Source organism: Homalodisca vitripennis, chromosome 2 (genome assembly GCF_021130785.1).
Source record: "Homalodisca vitripennis isolate AUS2020 chromosome 2, UT_GWSS_2.1, whole genome shotgun sequence".
Taxonomy (NCBI): Eukaryota; Metazoa; Arthropoda; class Insecta; order Hemiptera; family Cicadellidae; genus Homalodisca; species Homalodisca vitripennis.
Genome location: NC_060208.1, coordinates 47315065 through 47339151, shown reverse-complemented (window position 1 = coordinate 47339151; position 24087 = coordinate 47315065). Strand labels below are relative to the sequence as shown.

The window sequence follows — 24087 nt, the reverse complement described above, 5'->3', positions numbered from 1 at the left end:
GTAAAACATGCTCATCAGATGTAATACAATAGCAAGTGAGAAGCAAATGTAGGTATTTACATTACATAATAATAATTACATAATAAATCACAACATACTCAAGCGAAGGGTTTGATTAAAGAAAATATTGTACTTACCATTGGTGTGAATACATTAAGGAATAGACAGTTCTCGCTATACTTTTCATTAGGTTGAGGACACATGGCTCCATCCTCTTGTGTAATCAGAGGCTGAGACCAGCTGTCTGGCTGTACTGCAACCTGAATATGGAACATAACTGACCCGATTAGTTAAGATTGAGGTAAGTAACTTGGTAGTAGAATAATTACCATACACAACTTTAGTTGTTTGATAACAGCAACTTCAGATTAAATTAAAAATTGATTCAAAGGATTGAAATCAAGAGATCCAATAAATGTCAAAGTTTGCATTTATGGAAAAAGCCTACTTACTACTAAAACGTATTAGTCTTTTCTAATTCTGTTATAAAATTTATGAGGCATTTCTCAAAATAACATTTTGAAGTGGAACATCTTTGCAAATAAAAATGTAATATTCTTAAACGAAAACTCGTGTACTAGTTTGCTTAGAGAACCATAACCTAGAATAGATATTTTGTATTTACAAAGGAGACGCCACACCGTGCCACAAGGTTTTTAGTCCATAAGTGTTCCTTCATGAGAAATGGTGAAATCTATACAAATTCTAACCAGTTTTCAACGAAAACGAATAATTTCATGTGTTTTCATGGATTATTACAACTCAAAATTGGAAATTGGCTTATGACTTTGAATATTGGTCATTTTATGTTTGCTATTTCCTTATTGGTCTTGTAGAAATGATTTTGAAATATGTTGTATTTTAGGCTCAGAAGTCTACAAAATCTGAGACCACAAACTTTTTGTACAGTAATCCCAGGTTTCAAAATTACAAGTTCATATCATGTCTACGCCCACTGAAAACATGTCTGTTCTGGGATATCCATCCTTAACATTAAATATTGCTAAAATCTCATGGTATCTCAGAAAACACTATTATAATGTCATTACATTTTTCACATTCGGAGTTGAATTGAATGTAAAAACAATACGTTAATACTTTGAACACGAATTGAAGCTTTTCATTTAGCCATGATCATTAATTCCCTAAACTTCTTTTTTCATATCAAGTCTTTAGCAGTAAAATAAGATTACCTCCTTAAAGACTGGTAAAGTCCCCCACATCCATATGAGGTAGAACTAGCAAGTGTGTTGCACTTAAATGTGACTCTCGATAGTTACTTCCGCTAATCACTGTATTTATATAACTTCTTCTACAGTTCCAATGCTCTTTCAAGCTAACTACACAGTTCCAATGCTCTTTCAAGCTAACTACACAGTTCCAATGCTCTTTCAAGCTAACTACGCAGTTCCAATGCTCTTTCAAGCTAACTACGCAGTTCCAATGCTCTTTCAAGCTAACTACACAGTTCCAATGCTCTTTCAAGCTAACTACACAGTTCCAATGCTCTTTCAAGCTAACTACGCAGTTCAAATTCCAATGGGCAATACTAGAAAGGACAAGTACTAACACAATACATCATCTTAAAAACATCACAGATACAAAACTTTGACATTCTAATAGCATAAACTGTCCAAATGTCAATTTTAAAAATTCACTTTGGTGTGATTTCATACTATTTGGTGTGATCTCAATAAGATGATTCAGGGAAGTTTTTAGAATAGTCCTCTCAAATATATCGCCTTTCACCATTACCAAAATGCAAGGGTTGACAGAATTTGGTAAAGGCCAGAAACTGGGGAAAATGAAACCTAATGTTGAGAGCTGTCTTGTGATTGGAAGTGATAAAGACCGGGATGGTCATGAGCTCCCAGGGACTGAGACCTCCCAGAGGCTGGTAGATACTGTTAGAGGCAAATAACTCCAGAGGTTGAGAGCTATGAGAAGTCTGAACCATCCAAATGTAAAGTTCTACCAGAAACCTGGTGCTCCTTGACGTGGAAGGTACGGTTGGGATCTCCCATAGTTTGAGATCAGGATTTCCTTGTATTGAGAGTTATCAGAAGCTGACCTTTTCCATTGTTCGAATGCTCTCAAAGCCTGGTACCTACCAGAGGTCAGGAGCTCTCAGAGACTCCTGGAGTCTGGCAAGTCACAAAAACAGAGACGTGACAGAGGCCGGAAGCCTTTGTAGACGAGAATTAGACTGTTTAAGAAATGGTTTAAAGTACATTCTTGTGGGTTTTATGGAACCAGATTGTTCAGTGACGTATGTTTTAATGTACTATATCTTATGAACTACAATGAAAATCTACCTGCATCTTGTGACTGGTGAACCAAAAAGTTTTGTTTGAAATGGAATAAACGGAGAAAATACTTTTGATTGTTATTTCTTATTTTCCATATTTTTATTTTAAAAGTATACCATGTCTATTAAAAACACTATTTTTCATTTTGAGGTCAATCTGGATGAGATTATGAATCTGTTTGAATTATATAGAATTATTTTACTGTTTTAAGTCTGTTTTAAAATGTGTTTAAATATTGGAGGGAGATTGGAATCAATGTCAAAGGCAGGCTCATACAAATTGTAATAGGTTCTTTTTCAATTGTTAGTTTTTTAGATTACACATACAGTTTGTGTAAAATATTTTGGACTCATTCCGTATGATTACATCGTAAATATTGATTTAACTATATCTTCACGACTATTGTGTTACAAAGTATTGTATATTCTTTGTATCAGTTAAACCGATTTACAAGTTTAGATATGCAGTAAAAGTTAATGTTAACATTTTTTTATCCATTAACAATTTCTAAATAACAATTTATACCACATGTACACGTTAGAACGGTGTTATTTATGTTTTAACTCAAATATGTATATCATAGAAAACAAAAATAACATATTTTAAATTATTATGGTTTATAGAGGCTTTGCAAGGAGACAGGCATGTGGCCCCAATGTGCATAGGCTTGTTGTTCTGTAGTTGGCTCGTGTTTAGCCTATGTCCGAGGTAACTAGATAAATGAATACTTTAGTTTAATATTCATAGACCAGAGCAACAATATTATATGTTATACATGGACAATAGATGACTGCTCCTAGATCACATACGGAGACAGCTCCTCCCTCAAATGCACTCTTTTGTAATATCTACTCCAGTGAGCAGAATGTGAGTTTTGATTGATGTTCATTTGAAATGTTTATTCAAGCTGAAAAGGTCAGTGTTGTAGAAACTGAGCTTGATAACTTAAATGGTTATGTTTTTGTTACAGTGCTTAAATTAAGTTCATGTGCTGCAATTGGATCTTTCACATCCATACGATTATAAAATAATTTACAGTGTAATTCTTTATTACAATAATAGTATTATAATCATATATTTTTATTATTTTTTAAACAAAATTCTTGAAAAAAGAGTTAATAACTTTGAATAAAAATATATGAATAAAATACGTATGGTATCTCAATTAATCGATAATAGATCGGAATATATTTACCTGAAATCGGCCCTGAACTTTGCCATACGGGACACCGAGGAAAGCATCGTAAGAGACCCCGGTAGCGGGGTTGGGGTTTACCCGAACTCCGATGATCTCCCCTTTGCTTGTAGTCACGTTCACTTGAGACTTTTCACTGGAATAAGTGATAATACATGGCATTGTAATAAATTTATTGAACCAATAGTAATTCAGGAATGGCTACTTTAGTTAAAACAACCATATTTTTAAAAGGTTAATACAAATCACATGCTTTTTTGGGAGAAAAAGTATTTAATAGTTCTCAAAATAATAGAGGGGATCTTACCTTCTCCGTAGCAAAATTGCAGGGTCATTGGAGCAAATAGCATGTTTTCAGTTTAATGACTCTCAGTTTACATATTTTTTCAAATAGTTTTAAAATTGTAACTCCCATTATTTATACCTACCATGAGTTCAATATATCTTATTATTACCCAGTTAAGGTACAATAAACCATATCACTTTACTTTATATCTAATGAGTTTTTAGGTTCTTGATAACATTTGGAAATCATCAATTGATACTGGAGCAATGTCAACGCTTGATTCTGATCTGTTCACCACTTTTGGATCCCCTAGCAACTGCTCGTCATCAAAATATTGATAGACTGAAGCAAATCACTGTTCAAGTTTTAAATACAATGTAGACACATCACATTCTGTCACAGCACACCTCAGGCAGTATTCCAGTTTCTCTCTTATCAAGTGTAAAGTCATCTGTAACTTCAAAATGGTTAAGTTTTCTCTAATATACTTTAAACAAGGTGATCAAGTTAACTGATTTTCAGAGTAGCAGAAAAATTTTATCTTTTGAATAACTGCTAGGTTAAAAGCCTTAGTTGTACCACAGTCAGAAGCATGTCAGCAAATTATAAGAGCGCTGGGGGTACAAGGGAAAATGATTCTCGGATGAAAAGTGGTAGTTTTCATAGTCAGAATTCCTCAGAGAAATAATACCATAGACACATTAGGAAAATCCTTGTTTCCTAGGTCAGTATAACAACTCCTGTGCAAAAGTGGGCATAGTCGTACTTTGTAAATATGAGATCTAAGATATTTTGACTTTAATGGAGCTGTGAGAATTATTATTATCTTTACATCTTAAAAAAGAAAGATTTGTAGCCCTGAAATCAAAACTATATCTAGAAGTAACCTCTTTGGCCTCCTGACATCTGCTAGCTTCTCACATCTGGAAAATAATTTGAAATCAATATTTCTACATTCCTGCCAAAAAGACAAACTAGAAAATATTATAAAAGTCCAACAAACTGAATTTTGAAATCAGTGGAAATGCTTTTTGGAATCAACTTTTCATGAAAGTGAGAGTTGGACAATTGTTAGTCAATAGGCTTGCATTCATAAACACAATTGTATAATAAATATAAGCTGTAGCCAAATGAATAAACCGATTTTGATCAATTAAACAAAATTTAGTTGCTAAGTATCTGAATAGATAGTTAATATGGCATAAGACACACATCACAAATATTTTACTTCTTAAAGGTATAATTAAAAGAAAAAGGGTGTTTACACAACCCAAGTAGTTGAAGGAAGGAAGTGTATGCAATATTTTGACTATTTATGGTTTAAATTAATGATCAAAACTACTGATGAAATCTAATTATAAAGTCTTTTGCCATAGAAAATATCAGAATATAAAATAGTGAATATAGGAATGTTTGAATAGAAATAATTTGACTGTGACATGCTACTTTATGGAATATCTGAGTAGAAAAGCCGGAATACGGAAAAACTGGAGGCATAGACTGCCGAGAAAGTCCAGCCCTACCTTAAAATATTTTATATACAAAGTTGAGATGCTATTTTTATGTGAATAGAAGAATAATTCGTAGTATTTGATTTCATTCATTCATCATCAATTTGCAATGCCATAATTTCACATTTTGGTCAGTCAAATATTACATATACTTTACGTTCGCAAAAATGTAAATTGTTATAAACGCATTTGATTTAAATTGTCGCAATGATTCAGTTTGGAATTCATTGAATTAATATAAAAATATTTGCTCAATCTAAAATGTTGAGTGAAAAAATTAAAAATTTCAAAACATAAAAAGGCTAATGAACAGGAATACTTGCTATGAAGATACACAATTGTTATCTAAAAAAATATTAAATATACTTTGAACTATTACACATGTTTTTAATTAGTGAAATTTTTCGCCAAATTATATTTATTATGTATTGATTATGTACTGCAGTAAATTCTGGAACGTTTCCTGAATACAATTAATTGTGTATCATATACTAGCTACAGTTAAACTACATAGACCATTTTTGGGGTAAAATATCAACTTGCTATATTGAGAAAATTACATTTGATAATTTTTTATTTTATCATATTGGATTAGAAATATATAGCAATTTGCCTTCAGTAAATTTGAGGTACAATTTGTCAGTACGGAGTTGTCAGAACCGCCGCCTCCTCCGTTTAGCGGCCGCCGCCATCTCGATGTACGGACGACGTTCCTGATCACCCATCTGCCGCCACCGGCCAGCCGCTTCCTTCATCCGCTCCACCTGTGTTTTCTTCTCGCCACCGTAGTTAGTGAGGAACACTTTCGTGAAGTTCAGGTAGGGATTTGGGCTTTTCTTCTGGGGACGGATTTTGGGCTTTCTCCCGGCGCTTTGTTGGGAAAGAGGACTTCTATTTTGATCAGGGTCCATTATTCTCGACTTTGTATAAGTCGTTCGTATTGAAATGTGTTAGGAAAAAATATCAGTTGGTTTTGACGGACGAGTGATTTTTTGGGGTAGGCTAATTTTTATTGGAGGTTTTCTATGGTAACAAGTATATATTGTTGCATCTTATAACATTTTTACTGTCACTAATTTCTAAGAGACAGGGGTTACTTTGTGAAGTTTCTAACATCTGATGCGTCGAAATTTACTGTTTCTTTATCACAGTTTACCTTGAAATTCCGCTTATGAAGACATTTTTACGTTTGTCGTATACTGCAGTGGCGTAGCCAAGGAATTATTTCTGGCAGGGGGGGGGTTGCAAGAGTAGGGAGTGTTATAACAACCAGATAAATAAAAGAGTGGGCGTGATCCCACAGAAAGTTGAAAAAATATAATGGCTTAACACTATTTTCAGGTAACAATTTATTGTATGAAACCCTTTATTAATTCAAATTTAATACTGAATAAACAAATATTTCAAAAACAACACTTTATTTAAATTAGAATGGCAGTTCGGTTCAAACATTTTAAGTAAACAAGTAAGGTTCTGAGTTCATCCTAAAAAAAATTCTTCTCATCCCTGATCTCGCCATTTCGTCAGATACGTCGTCTGTTGTTATGGAAACTGGGTAATGCACGGATAGTAGAGATAATCCTGTAAGTCGATCATTCTCCATGGAATTTCTAAGGTACGTTTTTATCATCTTCAGTGACGAAAATGATCTCTCAACTTCAGCTGTAGATACTGAGAATACGCAACTTTGTAGTTTATGTTGGGGTAGAATAGCTGAGCGCAGCTGTCCAAGATAGCCATAATTTGATGTGGTTTATCATTGACTTGTACATCGTACCGTTTCCTATACCACTGCAGGCAGCCTACTCAAAATCAATACTTGATTGTGATCTTCCGTCTCCATAGAACAGTTTACGTTAATTTAACCGCTGAAATTACTTACAAGAAATATGAATTCCTAACCTTCTTTCAACATTTCGAGAGAGGCCGGGCCCCCGGCCCCTGGCTACGCCACTAGTATACTGGTTAATATAATGTAACCCTTTAAAGAGTGTAATGCATCCTGAGTAATATAGATGTTTAATAACACACTTTTAGTGCGTGCCCAAAGCGCACTATTTTCTGATAGACTTATTTCTAAAACGTTTATCTTTTACAAAATAGCGCCTCTCTAAGATTAAATACGTATTGATCTTATTTCTACCGGAACTATTTTGTAATGAAGTATAGTTTGCAGCATTATGTTTTAAAAGTTACCTTTAAAATTACATGCGTATTGACATAGACTTGCGTTTAAAATGTCCATAACACTTCATATTTCAATGCATTACAGTACTTTAAGAATATGCCCGCAGTCCTCAGCGGAACCCAACTTGAATTTGGTACCTCAGTCTGGACAACATTGAGGTCTCAATGTTCCCTTACCGCTTTTTTTGGTTTTTATTACACTATTATTCAATCCTGATTCTAGATGCTGCATGATCATGAGTACTATTTTCTAGAGTGTCCCCGTCATTTCGATATATATGTTTTTCTTTTTACATTTTAGTTAAAATTAAGAAGTGACTAGCATCATCGTGGTCTAAGCTCCAGTTTGAGTGTGTGTGTGTGTTTTTGTTTTGTTTTTGAAATTATCTATCTTGAACAGGTACGCGCGGAAATAGCTATGGCTGGTGAGGAATTGGGCTACAGAGAGGTTAACTTCCTGTGTAAAAGAATAATTTTTGGGAAATATATATTCGGTAATATATATAATATAATGACTTGAGGAAAAGGACCAGATATGTTACATCAATGATTATTTTTCTAAAGTGTAAACCTTGCATGAAGTAATTTGTAGCAAAATACTTTCCATTGTTGTATGAGTTTTAGTCTCGAACTTTCGTTTGTAGAAACATTGCGCAATGGAAATACACATATTTTCTATTTTATAATCGATGATAGAAGAACATACAGTATCTAATGCGGAAAGGTTATTATCTAGGAGTATGGTATCTCTCACGTACTTGTTGACATTGGTTTCACTATTACTATTATCTTGTCATACACAAATAAATCAATGAGTAGTATATCTGAAGTGACTGTGTGGTGAAAAACGCGTTAAAGTGCAAAGGCTTAAGGGAATATACAATACGTGATGCACTTCAGTATAATTAAAAAAATCTACGATACAGATATTTTGGACCATATTAATAACACCAAAATTTAATGGAAATATATAATTCTGTAATAAATTTGCTAATCATTTCGGTTATAAAGATATTTATCGTTTCCCTTGAAAATTGAACTGTTGGATTGTACTAATAATACAAAAGTTTCATGGCAATATAGAATCCTGCGAATAAATTGCTAATCACTTCTTTGTTTATGATTTGGTTCACTGCAGAATTAACAAAACAGAGAAATCAAGCTTAAGAGAAGTAAATCCAAGGAGGATTCTTTAAAATCGATTGCAAATTGGAATTACTGGACCGTGCGTTGTATGGAACAAATAGTAGCTACCTGTTAATTACATCTTGTAAAATCTTACTAGGCTTTAAATATCAGCGGAATATATAACTCCAGAAGATGGCGGTCCAGCACTTCACTCACAACATGATTTACTGTACATGAAAGGCTTACTGACCCTAGCGCTCTGGCGCGCGTTCACAGTCTGTAGGTCGAGTTGCTCTGTCAGTCATAGACTGTGACTTCCCAGTGGATAATAATTACTTTTACTATTACATATCAGCAGATTATATAACTCCACGAGATGGCTGTCCAGTACATTACACACATGATTTACTGTACATGAAAGGCTTACTGACCCTAGCGCTCTGGCGCGCGTTCACAGTCTGTAGGTCGAGTTGCTCTGTCAGTCATAGACTGTGACTTCCCAGTGGATAATAATTATACTTTTACTATTACATATCAGCAGATTATATAACTCCACGAGATGGCTGTCCAGTACATTACACACATGATTTACTGTACATGAAAGGCTTACTGACCCTAGCGCTCTGGCGCGCGTTCACAGTCTGTAGGTCGAGTTGCTCTGTCAGTCATAGACTGTGACTTCCCAGTGGATAATAATTACTTTTACTATTAGATTCATGTCATATTCATTCATTACATTACATTCAATTCTAATAACAATAAAAGAAACGAAGTGTAAATACGATAAAATTATGTGATAGTGAAGATAACTTTTAAATGTTTAATGTCATATTAAAAACACAATTTAATTTATTTAATGTATTATTTTATACGCATACAACATATTTCGTACCATTCGTTCAATGAATTACAATACTTAATTATTACAATACAAAAATCGTATTTGCCACTGTTATTCATGTGTGTTTTCTGTGGTAAGCTGTTCAGTTAATAATATGTTGCTTATCTTTTACATAATTGAAGCCCTAACAATTAAAAAAATTGGTTTGTAGGAAAATAAAAAAAATAACAATATAAGTAAGGAAGATTGTATTAAAACTGAAATATTTATAATTTATTTTTATAGAATTTACATGTAAACAATATTTTGAAAACAGTTTGAGACACCAAAAGTTGTCATTTTTTTAGTAAATCTTATACAGATTCTTGAAATGTTTTGATCACGTTCATATATAAGTTGTGTTTTTTTTTATTTGAACGGCTACAAGTTTGAAACGAAATTGCATACGAAATGTCAATGAACTTAGGCGAATCATTTATCAAATTAATCGTTTTTACCAAATTTAAACTTTTTAATCTTTTTTAGAAAGTTAGCGTTTCCACAAGTCACGTTATATACCATAGATATATAAATATTTTTAAACGGAGGGTGGGTGGGTTTATGCTGTGGTGGTCGTGTTCGATAAAGCTACACAGAAATTTTCAGTAATTGCTACCCATCGATATAAACAATATTGCTTATTTATCGATGGTGCTACCTACTAAGAGAGCGATTGCAATAGCAACAGGTTATATTTGTATGCAAAATACGAGATCCAAAATGAATGGTGGATTCTACATTACAATCAAGTCTTTGATCAAAGTTCAGCAAGATCTAATTTTAAATCTGAACTAGAGTATTGTTTCCAGGAGAACGGGATGGTAGTTAATAAACGTTCGATGCCTCGATGAAATTTTAAAATTTATTCATAAAACCTTCCTGATTAATTAGTAGTAGTTTGAGGCTTCTGTCAGGAGTACATTTGTTTAATCAATTTTGAAACATAGACATTTCAAGCACATATAATAGAACACTGCTGATATAACATACTTTAATTACGTGATACAAATATTGAAACAATACTACTGAACCAAGTTTTACGATATTTTGCCCTCCGATCTCATCCCCCTTTTGTGGTCTTTTGAAATGAAACCACGCAAACATAAAAGTTCCATAAAATAACCAAACCATAAATTTTTCATATTTAATGTTAACTTTATAAATGAAATTGCTAGTTAATCTTTATTATTCTTAAAAATATTGCATAATTTTACACCATTTTGTTAGTTTTTACGTTTCCTTTTGTTTATATTCTTTTGCTAAATTTGGTACAAATATGTACACACTTCCGTCGTTTTGAAATAATAATAATATTTTCTTGAAAACGAACAATGAAATATTTACCTGGACACAGAAGCTAAAGACGCCCAACAGAACACCACTAATGCTAGGAGCTGTACTGAAGACATGCTGGCGGCTGAGACTACGAATGCTGCAGCTCTTGGTAAGTTTGCACCTGAAACTTCACAATATTATTATATCCTAGCTATGGATAGGTAGTAATTGAGATATAGCTGACAGCTTGTCATTGATAGAGGATTATCTCCAAGTACCGTTTTCTTTTTAAGTTTAGATGACTTTATTTAGGAAATAAACATGAAATATGTCACCACGCAGCCCAGAGGCGCTTATATGATAGTATATTCCCTTAAATCTGTGATGCATTCGGCTTTTTTGCTGGTTAAACAGTAAATAGTTTTAAGTTTTCGAGTCTTTTCTCTCTAACACAACTTTTCTGAAGAGAAAACATTTGAATAATTTGTTGTCGCTGCACGAAAATCTATACGCGTTTAAATTAGGCATTGAGTAAAATTTTATAATCGAGCCCAAGAAGCCCACTTTATAAAATGACATGTTTAGTAATGTTTTATTATTTTGTTAAATGACACATTTCGGATATACTTTAAGAGCTCAATAAACAGAGAATTCAATATTTCCAATAACACATTACTTTATAAAATTACTTCTTTCTATAAATAACAATACGTCTAGTCATCAGTCATCTTTCTCATATACAGATTATGAACATTTAACATTCTTATCTTCAGCCATTTTTATGTGGGCCTGATACCCTCAAATACCTACAAATGCTTAAAATCCCCCTTGGAATTGCCTGCAATGGCTAACATTAAAAAAAAAATATTTTTCCTGTTTTAAAGAAAATATTATGAAGATGGCTTAACATAAAAAAGACTATAATTAGTAGTTAACTCATCTCCTTAAGACGTTTTATTTTGGAAAAGGCGCGAACCCAATATTATGTATTGAGAACATTTATATAATAAAGGAAATAATATATTAAATAAATTAAATTAAATTAAATAATATAACCTATATAAAATAGGTCTAGTTCGATTACTTCAACGATCATTGGCACAAGGAGCAAAAAATTAAACTTGGTTTTAAATAGAGCCCCTCAATGCATGAGCGGTGGGTGGGCACTGTGGCCCTTCTCCACTTGTCTAGCAAGTTCTGGAACTTGAATATTCTGGAAGCACCAATAACCTTACAAGGAGTTTTAGGAGCGAGGGAGTTGAGCTCCAGAAGTGAACGTGTGAAGTGACAGAACAAGTGGTAATACGCGCGACAGCTGGATTTGTGTTTAGTAATGATTGACTGTGTCAGTGTTAAGTAGACTCGTGTGTTACTAGATAGACAATTTAGTTAATAGTGGAACTACAGTCCTGAATAGTATAGAGTATTATTTGGCTCTGGATCCAGTTAGTGAAAAATGTCTGGAAACTCCTTAGTAATCAGAAACAAACCATATCAGATAAAATTTACAAACTTTGCATAATGTTTATAAATTATTTCAATTAAACCTTTCGGAGTACCTAGGGAAAAAGCAGAGAACGTAATACAATATCCAGTATGTGTGTACTCAGATAAAATCTCAATATTTTAATAACAATACTTTTAAGTTTTAAAATAAAACTAATATGCAGCCAATCTTTTCGTTTTTATTAAGGTGAATTCTTTTTCAAAATTTAATGTACGTTACAAAACCCTTTCAGATATTTTCTGCAAATCTAATAAAAAAAACAACGGAAAATCTAAAAATCTTATTTCAATATTGAAAATTGGACATCTCACATACATTCTACGACAATTAATAACGTAATAGAAGTGTATGACGTTTATTGCTGTTCTTATGGGGTTAAAACCAAGATGGCTGCCAGTACAGACGGCTATTAAGCTACTAAGAACTACGCCCTGTACTCACAACTTTTCACCATATCGAATCTTTTCACGATGGACAACTTTGAGGTGGTGCAATCGGCTTATGAATAGGTAAATTATTTTTTATTTCGGAGTGACAGCCCTTCAAGATGACGTCTCTGAAAACAGAACACTGTTTTTACCATTCCAAGTAGAGTTATAAGTATTTCCAGTTCTGTAGTAATCAATTACAGAAAATAAGAGTTATATATAATAATAATATGAAATGTAACTTAGGAAATTTTATGTTTTAGGATGGTCAGAATTTAATCAAGGTAAACTATTCCAACCGAGACAGCAAACTGTTATTCTCGAGCTAAACGCCCAAATCTTCCTGTACGAATTCCAAACAGTAGACATAACTTATTCTTCTCCGAGACTTGGTCACTGGAATAAAAAGAGATTTTTAAACACAAAATCCACCGTCTAGTGTAAGTTTCTATTTAATAGTTTTTAATAGCCTAAAATAAAATGAAATAAATCTTATTATGCAAGCAATATTTCAGTTTATTGGTGAATGAAACTGTCAATAATTTGCGTAGTTTGTCCAGATTAATATTCATGTCAGATTAAATTCGTAAAATTCAACTTACAGAAAATAATCCCTTTTTAGCGTGTTATTCGAAATAAAATCTTACGTAAAGGGGGAACAAAAACTCTACAACCTAAACAGGTTATACCAATTAGAATTAATTAGAAATTATGTAAAACCAATTAAAGGCGGTTTTAAAATTAGATTTTTCGTCTCATAGCAAGCTCCGACCCTTTCTGAGATTTAATTATAATTAAAGTACTGTACTGTAAAGTAGAATGTTCGTATGTTATCTAACTCACTAAGGTTTAAAAAAATATATTTTGTCAATGACTACCATTGATTTCAGGAATTTTATAAAAGAACAATAAATATGTTTATGATATATGTTTTAATCTATTTGCTCATGTGAGTACGTTTTTACACGATAATTAAAAAGCACATTTCCCCCTTAATTTAAAGTCTTTAAATGTTTACACCGTGTGTAATAGCAACTTAGCACAGAAAAGTAATCATTTGTGTGTGAAAAATGTCAAGGGTGCAACGTTTTTAGTTGCCCAGCAATCTATAATGTGCGAAGAGTGTTAAAAGGCTCTCAATAGAAAACAAACAATAGACCAACAAAGTCGGCATTGTGGTATTGCCGATATAGAGAAGGCTGTGAACAAGGCGGCGGTATCACTAAGGCTGTGGCGCCTGCGGTGCCGCCACCTAATCTTAGAATTAGTACTATTGTTAGCACCTTTCAGCACAAACAACACTAAACAAAAAAGGTTGAGAAAAGTAGACAAGCGAGCGCGTTTATTCACAACTCGCTACACTAGGACTTACTCTGGTTTTACACTGTAGCATGCACGTACGCAGTTTACCTCTGACACGGCCGGTGACGTCGTGTACATTCGTAATGAGGTTCGGCCAAGGCCTACAAAGATGATATGGATGGCACTGGCAGTGGCAGTGGTGCTTTGAGGTGAAGCGGGCTGGCGGGAAGTGAATACTAGTGTTCTCGCGCGACGTAACACACCTCAACTGGATGTTGTGTTTTCATTATTATGCCTGTATTTGATAAATGGTAACAGGATAATTTGTAACAGTCCGTTATCTAAATAAGACCTGTATTCAACAATATCAAATACAATAAATATTCTAAATCTAATTTTATTTATTTTTTAATATTATTATAAATTTTTAGCTTCATGAACTTAACGTGGACTGTAATTTACCCATTTTTATTGATTAATACGTTTGAGAGCATTTTATTAGTAGGTAAGGTAGTAGTTTACAAGTTTACTACACCACATTTTCGTCAATCCAGTTTCAAATTTAAAAAAAATAGCATATCATATTCTAATTCTTCGGAACAAAATTTATACTTCTTAAATATTTTTCCAAAAAGCTAACCTTAAAATTTACAAATGTTAAAACTTAATATTAATTTCAAAATAAAGATTTGTACTTCTAAGTTACAATTACAATAGAAAATGTCTAGATTTGATTGTATGATGTTGTTTTGTTTTATATTAATTGTAAATTTCTCACTTATTTGGGTAATAGATACGTCTAGGTACTAGCAGTTACTTGCGGCTTTGACCGCATTTCGAGAGCTTTGCAAGTGAATTAGTACTTTTAGTTCTAGTGATTTGTATTTCCAATTCCAATGTTGTGGCCTTGCTGCAAGAACTAAGAAAATGTGTCAAAAATGTATATTATGGCCATTTAATTTACTTTGGTCATAATGTTTTTTTGTAACATAATGGGTTTTACCGTGTTTCCCGATAAAGAATATATATATGTATGTATGTATGTGTATGTATATTGGCAATAGACTAATTTAATTTTCCAATTGCTACAGTTATATAAATAATTTTAGTATTAATATTTCAATTATAATTTTTACCTTGATGTGTACCTATGAAAACTATAAAATGTGAGGTGGAACACAATCAAAAGATACTAACGAATTTTTGAGTTGTTTGGCCCGCTTGTGTAAAATGAATATTGAAAGCTACATTTAACGCCTGCAATTTGTTAGCTGTAATATATATGCAGGCTTATACATGTGCTGCTACAGCAATTGTGCAGGCGTTTGCCACATACCGTAATAATTTGCATCAGTCGAGAATTGAAGTTTTACTTAAGAAGTTTTATATTCAGTAATCTTAACTTAAAAATCAAATGCATGCAGGTTACAATTTCAGCAAGTAACAGCTAAATATGATGTAATATGTTTACAATTCAAATAAAGATTAATAATAATTATTATTTTTAAACCAATAATCCATGTCAAATCAATTATCGTTCTCGATAAAATAAGAATGGTATCAATAAAATTAGTGGTAAAAACAGAAGCAGACTAAACTGTCATTGACGGTTTTGTAACGCAGGATATAACAAATTACAAACTTAATTATGTATGGTTTCACTATATACTCTAATATTATTCAACCCTTTATTGGCCTTTAATAAAAACTTAAAGGATTGGGACCTGAACGTTAGATTAATATAAAGCTTGTTTTAACCTGTTCAAACTATTTGCAAATTTATTAGCAGCTCAGATTCTTCAACTATTAAAATATAAGAGTAATGAATGGAGAGGTAAAGCTCTTATTTCTCACACAGAACACCAGAATTACAGGCACTAATTGTTGTACGTAGAATTAAAACTTTATATTTAAAGTAGATAATGGTTTTTTTTTATTTAACATTAAACATAAGCACAAACAGTACACTACTTGTAATATTGGTCTTTGGTATAAAATAATATTTACAAAAGATGCCTCGAATCTAAAATAGAAGATATATTAAATTTTAAAAAGTAAGAAATCGAGTGTAAGAAGACATGGACTTAATAACAGGCAAATAAAAAGTTACTTAGAAAACAATAAATCACTCAAAATTTTAATTTTATGACTCGGGGCACTTGAAATAATAGATCTACTTAAAAGTTTTTTTAAGTACTAAGTAGATATTTTATTTTACTAAGCATAACTGCATATAAATAAAAAACTTAAGATACATAAACTTGAAAGTAATTACAATTTTATCATTCAATTATTTATATTTAAACACAAATTAAAATACATAAAACGATAAAAAACTGTAAAGATAGCAAGATCCAAAATGCATAAAAACTATTATATTTAATAGATTTGAAAGTATATTGAAATTAAAGAAAAACAGGAAAATCAGTGTTAGTGTTTTTAATCTTCTTGTTTCCATGTATTAACAAAACAAACAGAATTCAAACCAATAAGTAATACAACGAAACAATTATTTTAAACAAATAAATACAATAAACAACAAGTTTCCAATCAACTTTGTGTAGAGTACTTGTACAAATTTGATAAAGGAATAAAGGTTAATTTGAGAGATAGAATAGATAATCATCTTACGTTTAATCCGTCTAGTTGCCTTGATTTTAAACTAATGATAAAATCATTAATATTTATTGCCTTTAAATTAATAATATTTAAAAATGTCACTCCCATTTTAATTTTGTTTAATATATTTAATTTTGTTTCATAACATTTAGTACAATAATATATCCTGACGAAGAGAAACTTGTCACGAGCAAGTATGCAAAATCCAGGTATATTGTAAAAGTATTAAATATTCAAACAAGGAAGTGAAATGTTCTATGCAAAGTCGTATAATGTTCGTAACCCAATACGTTTATATTGACCAATTCATTCCTCGTCAGATTTGAAGTACACTAAAAGCTTGGTTTCGTAGCGTTTTATCGAGGAAGTCGTATAAAGTCCCTTTAAACGCAGATGTGTCTAAAAGCGTCCAAAATTCATCTGGCACGGTTTCGGTTTTATTTCAGGGTCAGATTTTACGGTTTGGTCCCGTCCCTTGTGATCTTTTAATACATAAAAATGCGATAAAAAGGTTATTCGGAACGCGTATTCTTTTTTTAATGTGAAGATTAATTTTCGTTCCTTTATTGTATATAAATGTTGGGATAGTCTAAAGTCAGCTGTTCTCCACATTAGAGTTCTGAATCACATGACTTTATTTGAATAGCTTGATTTCTATCCAGTGGCAAAGCTTTTGGGTGTTTGTTCTATCCTGAAAATTAAAAAGCAGGAATCGTGTTGTGTTTCGGCTCTCGCCGTTAAAAATAAATAATTCAAATTATCCGTGATACGTTGGTAACAGTCTAATGCAGCGGTTCTCAAACTTTTTACTTCGAGCCCCCCTGCATAATCCAGCTGGTAGACGCCCCCCCCTACATGTAAGCGTACTATGTATGTGAGTCGCGTTTGAAATGTTACAGTCAAATTTTAGTTTCACAATTTATGCATACTACATTAGAGCTTAATGTGTATACTACAGTATATAATTGTTATTTATAACTCAAAGTAATAATAATAAAGAGCTTCAATATGAAGGATGTGCTTGTTTTCTCTTTGCGCATAGTTTGTCGAAACGCCGTGTCAGTTCTGATAACGCTACTTTGAGTTCCTTGGTCAAATCCAATCTTCAGCGATATTTTGTATACATGGCAGCTAAAGGAGAAAACACAGTTTCACAAGAATTAGTGGTGGTGATCGGAGTAGGCTAAGTAAATGTTGTAAAAGGTTGTTAATGCCTTTTCATTCAAAATTGGGTACTTCATTTTGTACGTCAATCCAGAAGGATGTGAGAGAAGACTTTTTAAACTTACTTTCAAGCTCATTGTCACCCTGGAGGTCAATGAGATTTTCTTTTTCTCTCATGTTGATGGAGCACTCATCGACGGATGGTTTGAAACGGGTTTTGAATCTAAGACAAGCACTTAAAAAAATTTTTAAACGAGATTTGAGGATTTCTTAGTGTTTAAGAAAGCATTAGTTTGGGTTCGTTGGAATAGTTTTGAGACCCATTTCTTCAATCATAATTTTAAGACTTGGAAATAGCTCAATATTTTTACTTTTAAGACCGCCCTTGTACATACCTAGCTTCTTAACAAAGCTGTTCACCTTTTCAGTCCATTGTAAAAGGTTTGCATCTTTTTCTGTAAAGACTAGTTTAGTACATATATTTTCTCGAATTTATCTACCATTTTCGCTAATCGCAGTAAAAAATCTGAGACGGTGAAAAACTTTGGTTTTGGTGGTTTTTTGTCAAGCAAAGATGCAGGGACTTCGTGTCTAACCTCCAATATTCTGGTCAAAGATTTCCCTCTCGATAATCAGCGAGCTTTAGTATGAAACAGTAAAGTTATATGTTCTGAGACCATATCTTCACAGAGAATCTTAAAAACTCGAGACTATAAAGGCTGCCCTTTAATGACATGGATTGTTTTAACGACCACGTGTAAAATTTCATCAAGTTCCGAGGTCATACCTTTTGCTGCTAAAACCTCTCTGTGAATTATGCAGTGTGTTTATCGCGCTTCTGATATCGCACCTTTTTGATCAACCCTCGAAGTCCAGTGTACTTTCCTGACATAGTCCGAGCTCCATATGTGCAAATTCCGGTACATTTCATCCAAGATATTTCAATATCCTGCCAAAATGTAACAATCATTCGGAAAATGGTTTTACCAGTGGTATTGGCTGAAAACGTCTCACAAAATAGCAACCCTTTCCGCATCGCATCACCATGGACGAATTATACATAACATATTAAATAAGCAACTCTATGAAGATCGGTAGCTTCATCAACTTGTATGGCAAAATGAGAATTTTTCACCTTTTCCATCAATTGCCTGTGAATATCTTCCGAAATATCAGCTACACGTCTTTATACCGTATCATTTGACATTGGTATGGCCTTCAACTGTTGACCTATGGATTCTCTAAACATAGTTGAAATTATATCAATTGCTCCTGGTAATATCATGTCTTCTCCAATTGTGTACGTTTGTTCTTCTGAGTGATTCTGTGAAAAATCTTATGTCTTTCAACAAAGCCTTTGAAGGTACACTTGTTATGTTGGAAAAAAATTTTTTTTGTAAATTTAACACTGTTAAGTTTTCATTAAAAAAAACTATGTTTGTTTGCGATATTTCCATGTTTAGTGTCAAGATGTATTTTTATTTTGTTAGGTTTCATGCTGCCAGAGGTCAGGACGGCTACACAGATTACACTCTGGGATCGTTCTTGGCCAATTATGATTTACCAATTATGGTTTTTGTAAAACCTAGTGATAAATAACTGTCGTAATACTTGCGCACTTTGGCTACATTTGGTCAACTCGGACTTGGAAAACGAGTGATTACACTTGCCGTGTCGGCCGTGTTCTTATTTTGCCCTTGACTGTTACTTTTACTGCTAGTGTTACTCTTACCTGCCTTCACGGATGCGTCTCCACTTCCACCACTTGTTACGGTTACAAGAAATCTTTTCATTTCGATGTAAGTGTATACAAATTTTTTTTTGAAGATTGTTTTTGACAATGGATGGGTTGTAAAGGGAACAGGATTTTTCCGGACACTTGCCATCGTTCAGGGATACAAAAAATCAGTAACACTACTGAGCGGTAAAACTTCACGAGTCATTGGGAAACCACAACCAGGCGCTACCGCGAGTCATCTCCAGCGCTGTACTGAAAACATGTCTGTGTACACTCACAGTATCTTAGTGCCGATAAAATAAGAAAAATAAAATATTCGGCATTATTACGACGATGACGAAAAATTATACGTCATTTTAAAAGTTTGCTTTATTATTTATGTAAATAAATTAAATAAATTTGTCAAGCACGCATTGGCCAACCCTGAATCTTCATTGCGCCCCCCTGAAACCTTCATTGCGCCCCCCTTGGGGGTCACGCCCCACACTTTGAGAACCTCTGGTCTAATGGACTAATAGTTGTTATTTTGTAATAAATTACAAATTTTAAAATATATATATTTTAGAGATCATTCTGTATAATCTTTGTTTTGAATGGTAAACAAACCAAACTTTACTATTATTAACAATAATGTTGTATTAATAGAAGTAACTACCACACATATTATTGATAATGTTACAAAACTTATTTTATTTTGAATAAATTATACATATTTCTATTGATTACGGTACCGTAAACGTTTCATTTGTATTCTGAAAGTAAATAAAATCATCGGTAAATGATTAGTTATCCGTTTTAATAATAATAAAGTGACTAAAACAAGATTTTGCGATCATTCTCAAATATAAAATAAAATAATATGTTTAATAATATGGTTTAATTGCTATTGTAAGACCACGCGCATCACTTGATTGGAATCAGCATCTTTTCCTCAACCAAACTTACCGTTCTCAGACTACAGACAAACACGGCTATCCGCGTCTTAGGCCTTAACTACTTTGTTTTATTATTTTACAAATTCTTTTATTAAATAAATTAATTAAGAATTACTCTTAAGCTAAGCAAATTGCGAAAAACAGACAAAACTAAAATTAGCAGTAAATAATTGGCTACAACAACATGTATTACAAGTTTTATAGTACATAATATCGTATTTGTTCTATTTATTCTAAATCCAGATTTAAAATATTATACAATTTATAGGCTACTTGAACTAGTCTGAGAGCTCTAAGTTTATATTAAACAATTCTCAAATTTATAATAGTAAATCAAATCAAATGGCCACTGAGATAAAATAAAAAATACAGTAGTAAAGATAAATACAAATAAATTAATGTAAATAAAAATGAAATTATTAGTAAGACAAAACATAAACTCCACTGCCGCTGTTTTTATTTTAATTTTCTCAAAAAGCACAAAGGCTTAATGGACACGTGTTATTACATTTTGGTACAACCTTGCTTCATTTGAGGCCAAAATCCGAGCGAAGAATTCAGCTGAACTTACTCACTACATTTCCGCACTTTTTTATATGAAATTTTATATACAATTATTTTGTATTATAAGATAAATTGAATACTGTATAATGACACTGTATAGATCTATTCAATTAAGTACTTCGAATGAAAATAATTTTTTATTGTTTAGAAATGTTAGGCCTAATTGAGTGCAAATCAAGAATAAGTTATTAATGAAATACAGTATATGGTGATTTAACAAATGTGTTCTGTCAGATAAATATTACTATGAATCATAGTAAAAGAACGATTGGAAAAAAGAATTGATATTTTGAAGATTTTTAGCTTGCTCAGTTACCAGGTCGACAATCGCACATCCACATTCCGGAAGATACGTGTACCAACTTCCCGACGGAACACGCTATCATCGCTAGACTGTTTCCCACGCTGGCCGCCAGAAATTATGAGCCAAAACGTCAAAACAAAACTGTACTTTCTCCTCGCGATTTGACAGCTGCAAAACTCCGCCGATGCTGGCACGAGAGGAGAAAGCCCATATTTGTCGGCTGATGAGTGTAGAAAATAACTTACTTTTAGTTGAGATTCCCACATCCGGCGATCATCTAAACATTAGTAACACATGAACAAGAAATATAAAATACTTCAAGTGTCCAAAACAGCTCAAACTTGAAATTCGTAAATAAATGTCTGAAAACAATCAGACATGCATAGTGTGTCATCAACACATATAATTTTCATGTTTTTTTAAACGTTCCAGAATTTTTATAGAATAAACATTACTTTTAAAAACGTTTTATAATGAAAGAACACTATATAATCCTCGGCTGTTTAAATTCACTTTTGGTGTAATGTAATAAATATATAACACAGTTGAGTATCCCTTGCAGTCTCGATCATGAAAATATATACATAGGTTATTATGTAAAGTCTCGGAAACCCATTTCGGTAAAAAAACTTCCACTTATAGTCCTTGCAATCTCCTTTTTCAGGAGATATTTCAACTGCCATAGTTGGGTTCGTATTATTGTTTCAATTAATATATAGGGTCAACACAAATTACTCCATGAAACTTTACCATTATTGTTTTTCAGGTCAAAATAAGTAAGCAATGTTATATCATCTATGAAATTTCTTACTTATTAATAGGGACGAATTTGACTATCTGACTTAATTTACCGTATGTCTATCTGTGTGTGTGTGTGTGTGTGTGTGTGTGTGTGTGTTTTTTTTTTTCTTAAGAAAATAACTTTTTATTTAAACTAAAATTGATCTTCTTGTTTTAGATTTAACAAACCAATATCTAATTCAGTCATAAATTTCATATATTTGTACAGCAACAATATTCAGGGATTAATCAAAACTGTAAATATTTATAGACATTTTCGGATCTATAAATTATAATCTAAACTTCTTTTTCAAATGCTTTTACATCTTATAGTGAAAAAGGATAATTGAAATCTCATCTCTTAAGGGGGCAACGTACCCAAAAAAATTGATTTTTTCTAAAAAAAATTTTTATTTTATTTTTTAACTTCTAAAATGTTTGGAAACAATAATCAATTATTGGTTTTGCATTATCATTGCCAAAAGTGTGTTTTTTTAAATAAAATCTATTAGCGTGTAGAGCTGATTTTGTCTCCTCCTCCAGGCGGCCATTATAAGTGACAAGCTTCATATCATATAATATATATATATATATATATTTATATATATATATATATATTCATAATATATAATATAACTATTCATTACTAATGTTTTTATTGCTGTATTCAGTATATTAGAATGTCATAGTTTCAGAACTAAGTTCCCAGCTTTTTTATGTGTGGTAATCACTCAGTAGATCAGCTGTTAGTTCCAGTTACTTTACTCTAACCTCACTTTGTGAATGACATGTGTTTATTGTGTTTTGTTGAACAATTTAGTGATTTAGACTATTAGATTTGATTTAGTCATGAAGCAATCAACTAAAAAATCAATACTAAGAAGAGTGTTGCAGTCAAATAAAAGACTGAGCTTGAAGTATAAAAAATACCGTCAGGAAGTTAAATTGAAAAAGATGAAAAAGGAAGAAAAGATATTAAAAAAAGAAAGGTGTTACCTATGGGGCTGGACTCTTTTGAGTGTAAAATATATTTACACTAAACACAAAAACAATGATTATGTAAATAGTCTTACTTTTCATTGTATAGTAAACATATGAAGATTTTTGCCTTTTCCCGTAAGTTTGTTTTTTCCGTGTTTTTCAACACGTTTTACAACGTAACTTCTTTATTTATTGACCTAGAGACCTCATATTTTGTACATATGATCTTCAATACATAGTGCACAAAGTGTAGTATGGGATCAAGTATATTTTAAATCATTCTCCTAATATAATTTTTTCCATTTAAAAAAAAATTTATAATTTTTTGAAAAAATTAAAATAAAATGTCACTTACCTATTTTGATAACTACACAAAATTCCATACTACACTTTGTAAGGCTATTTATTAGCTTTAAAACAATATCAAAAAATCTGGAATAGGTGCAATACATAAGCAGCTATGGTATAAAACAAGAATTCTAATTTTCTTGAAAAAACCCCCTCCCTTTCCCCTGAAGAGGGGTGGGAGGGGGTTAATAATATATTTTATTTAAACCCTGTCCTAGAGAGACACTTTAATGAACAAAAAGATTAATTAGTGGCAGAAATTAAAAAAACATATGTTTTGGGTACATTGCCCCCTTAAATAAATTTGATCTGTTAACTCTTTCTGTATGAGCTTATGGTCTTTTAACAATACATCTAATTAGATTAAAAAATTAAATTACTGTTAATCATCTTTATTTTTATGATAATCACATGCTTTTTTATTTTGTATCTTTTTTGTTAATTCCATATAAAGAGTGACATTCAAACAACTATGTTTGTTTGATCTTAATGTTGTTTGAACTTATCTTATTAAAACTCATCCAAATCCTGCATTTGATCGGTTAATTTGTTCGCGTATAATCATTTTTTGAAACGAGTTCGAAATAAAATTATTAACATTAAAATGCCTTCAGATTTCAATGGAAATACGTTTCTAGTTTGAGGC

At 32.1% G+C, this 24087-nt stretch overlaps 1 protein-coding gene across 1 annotated transcript in view; it reads right to left on the bottom strand.

Annotated features, from left to right (window-relative positions):
• The window catches only part of LOC124353898 (cholinesterase-like), a 60309-nt gene extending 49370 nt beyond the window's left edge, over positions 1 to 10939 (bottom strand). The window contains exon 1 of the mRNA XM_046803949.1: positions 10841 to 10939. Within this exon, the coding sequence (XP_046659905.1) occupies positions 10841 to 10905 (65 nt within the window). The 5' untranslated portion in view covers positions 10906 to 10939. The remainder of the gene's footprint in view (positions 1 to 10840) is intronic.
• Positions 10940 to 24087: the final 13148 nt, after the last annotated feature.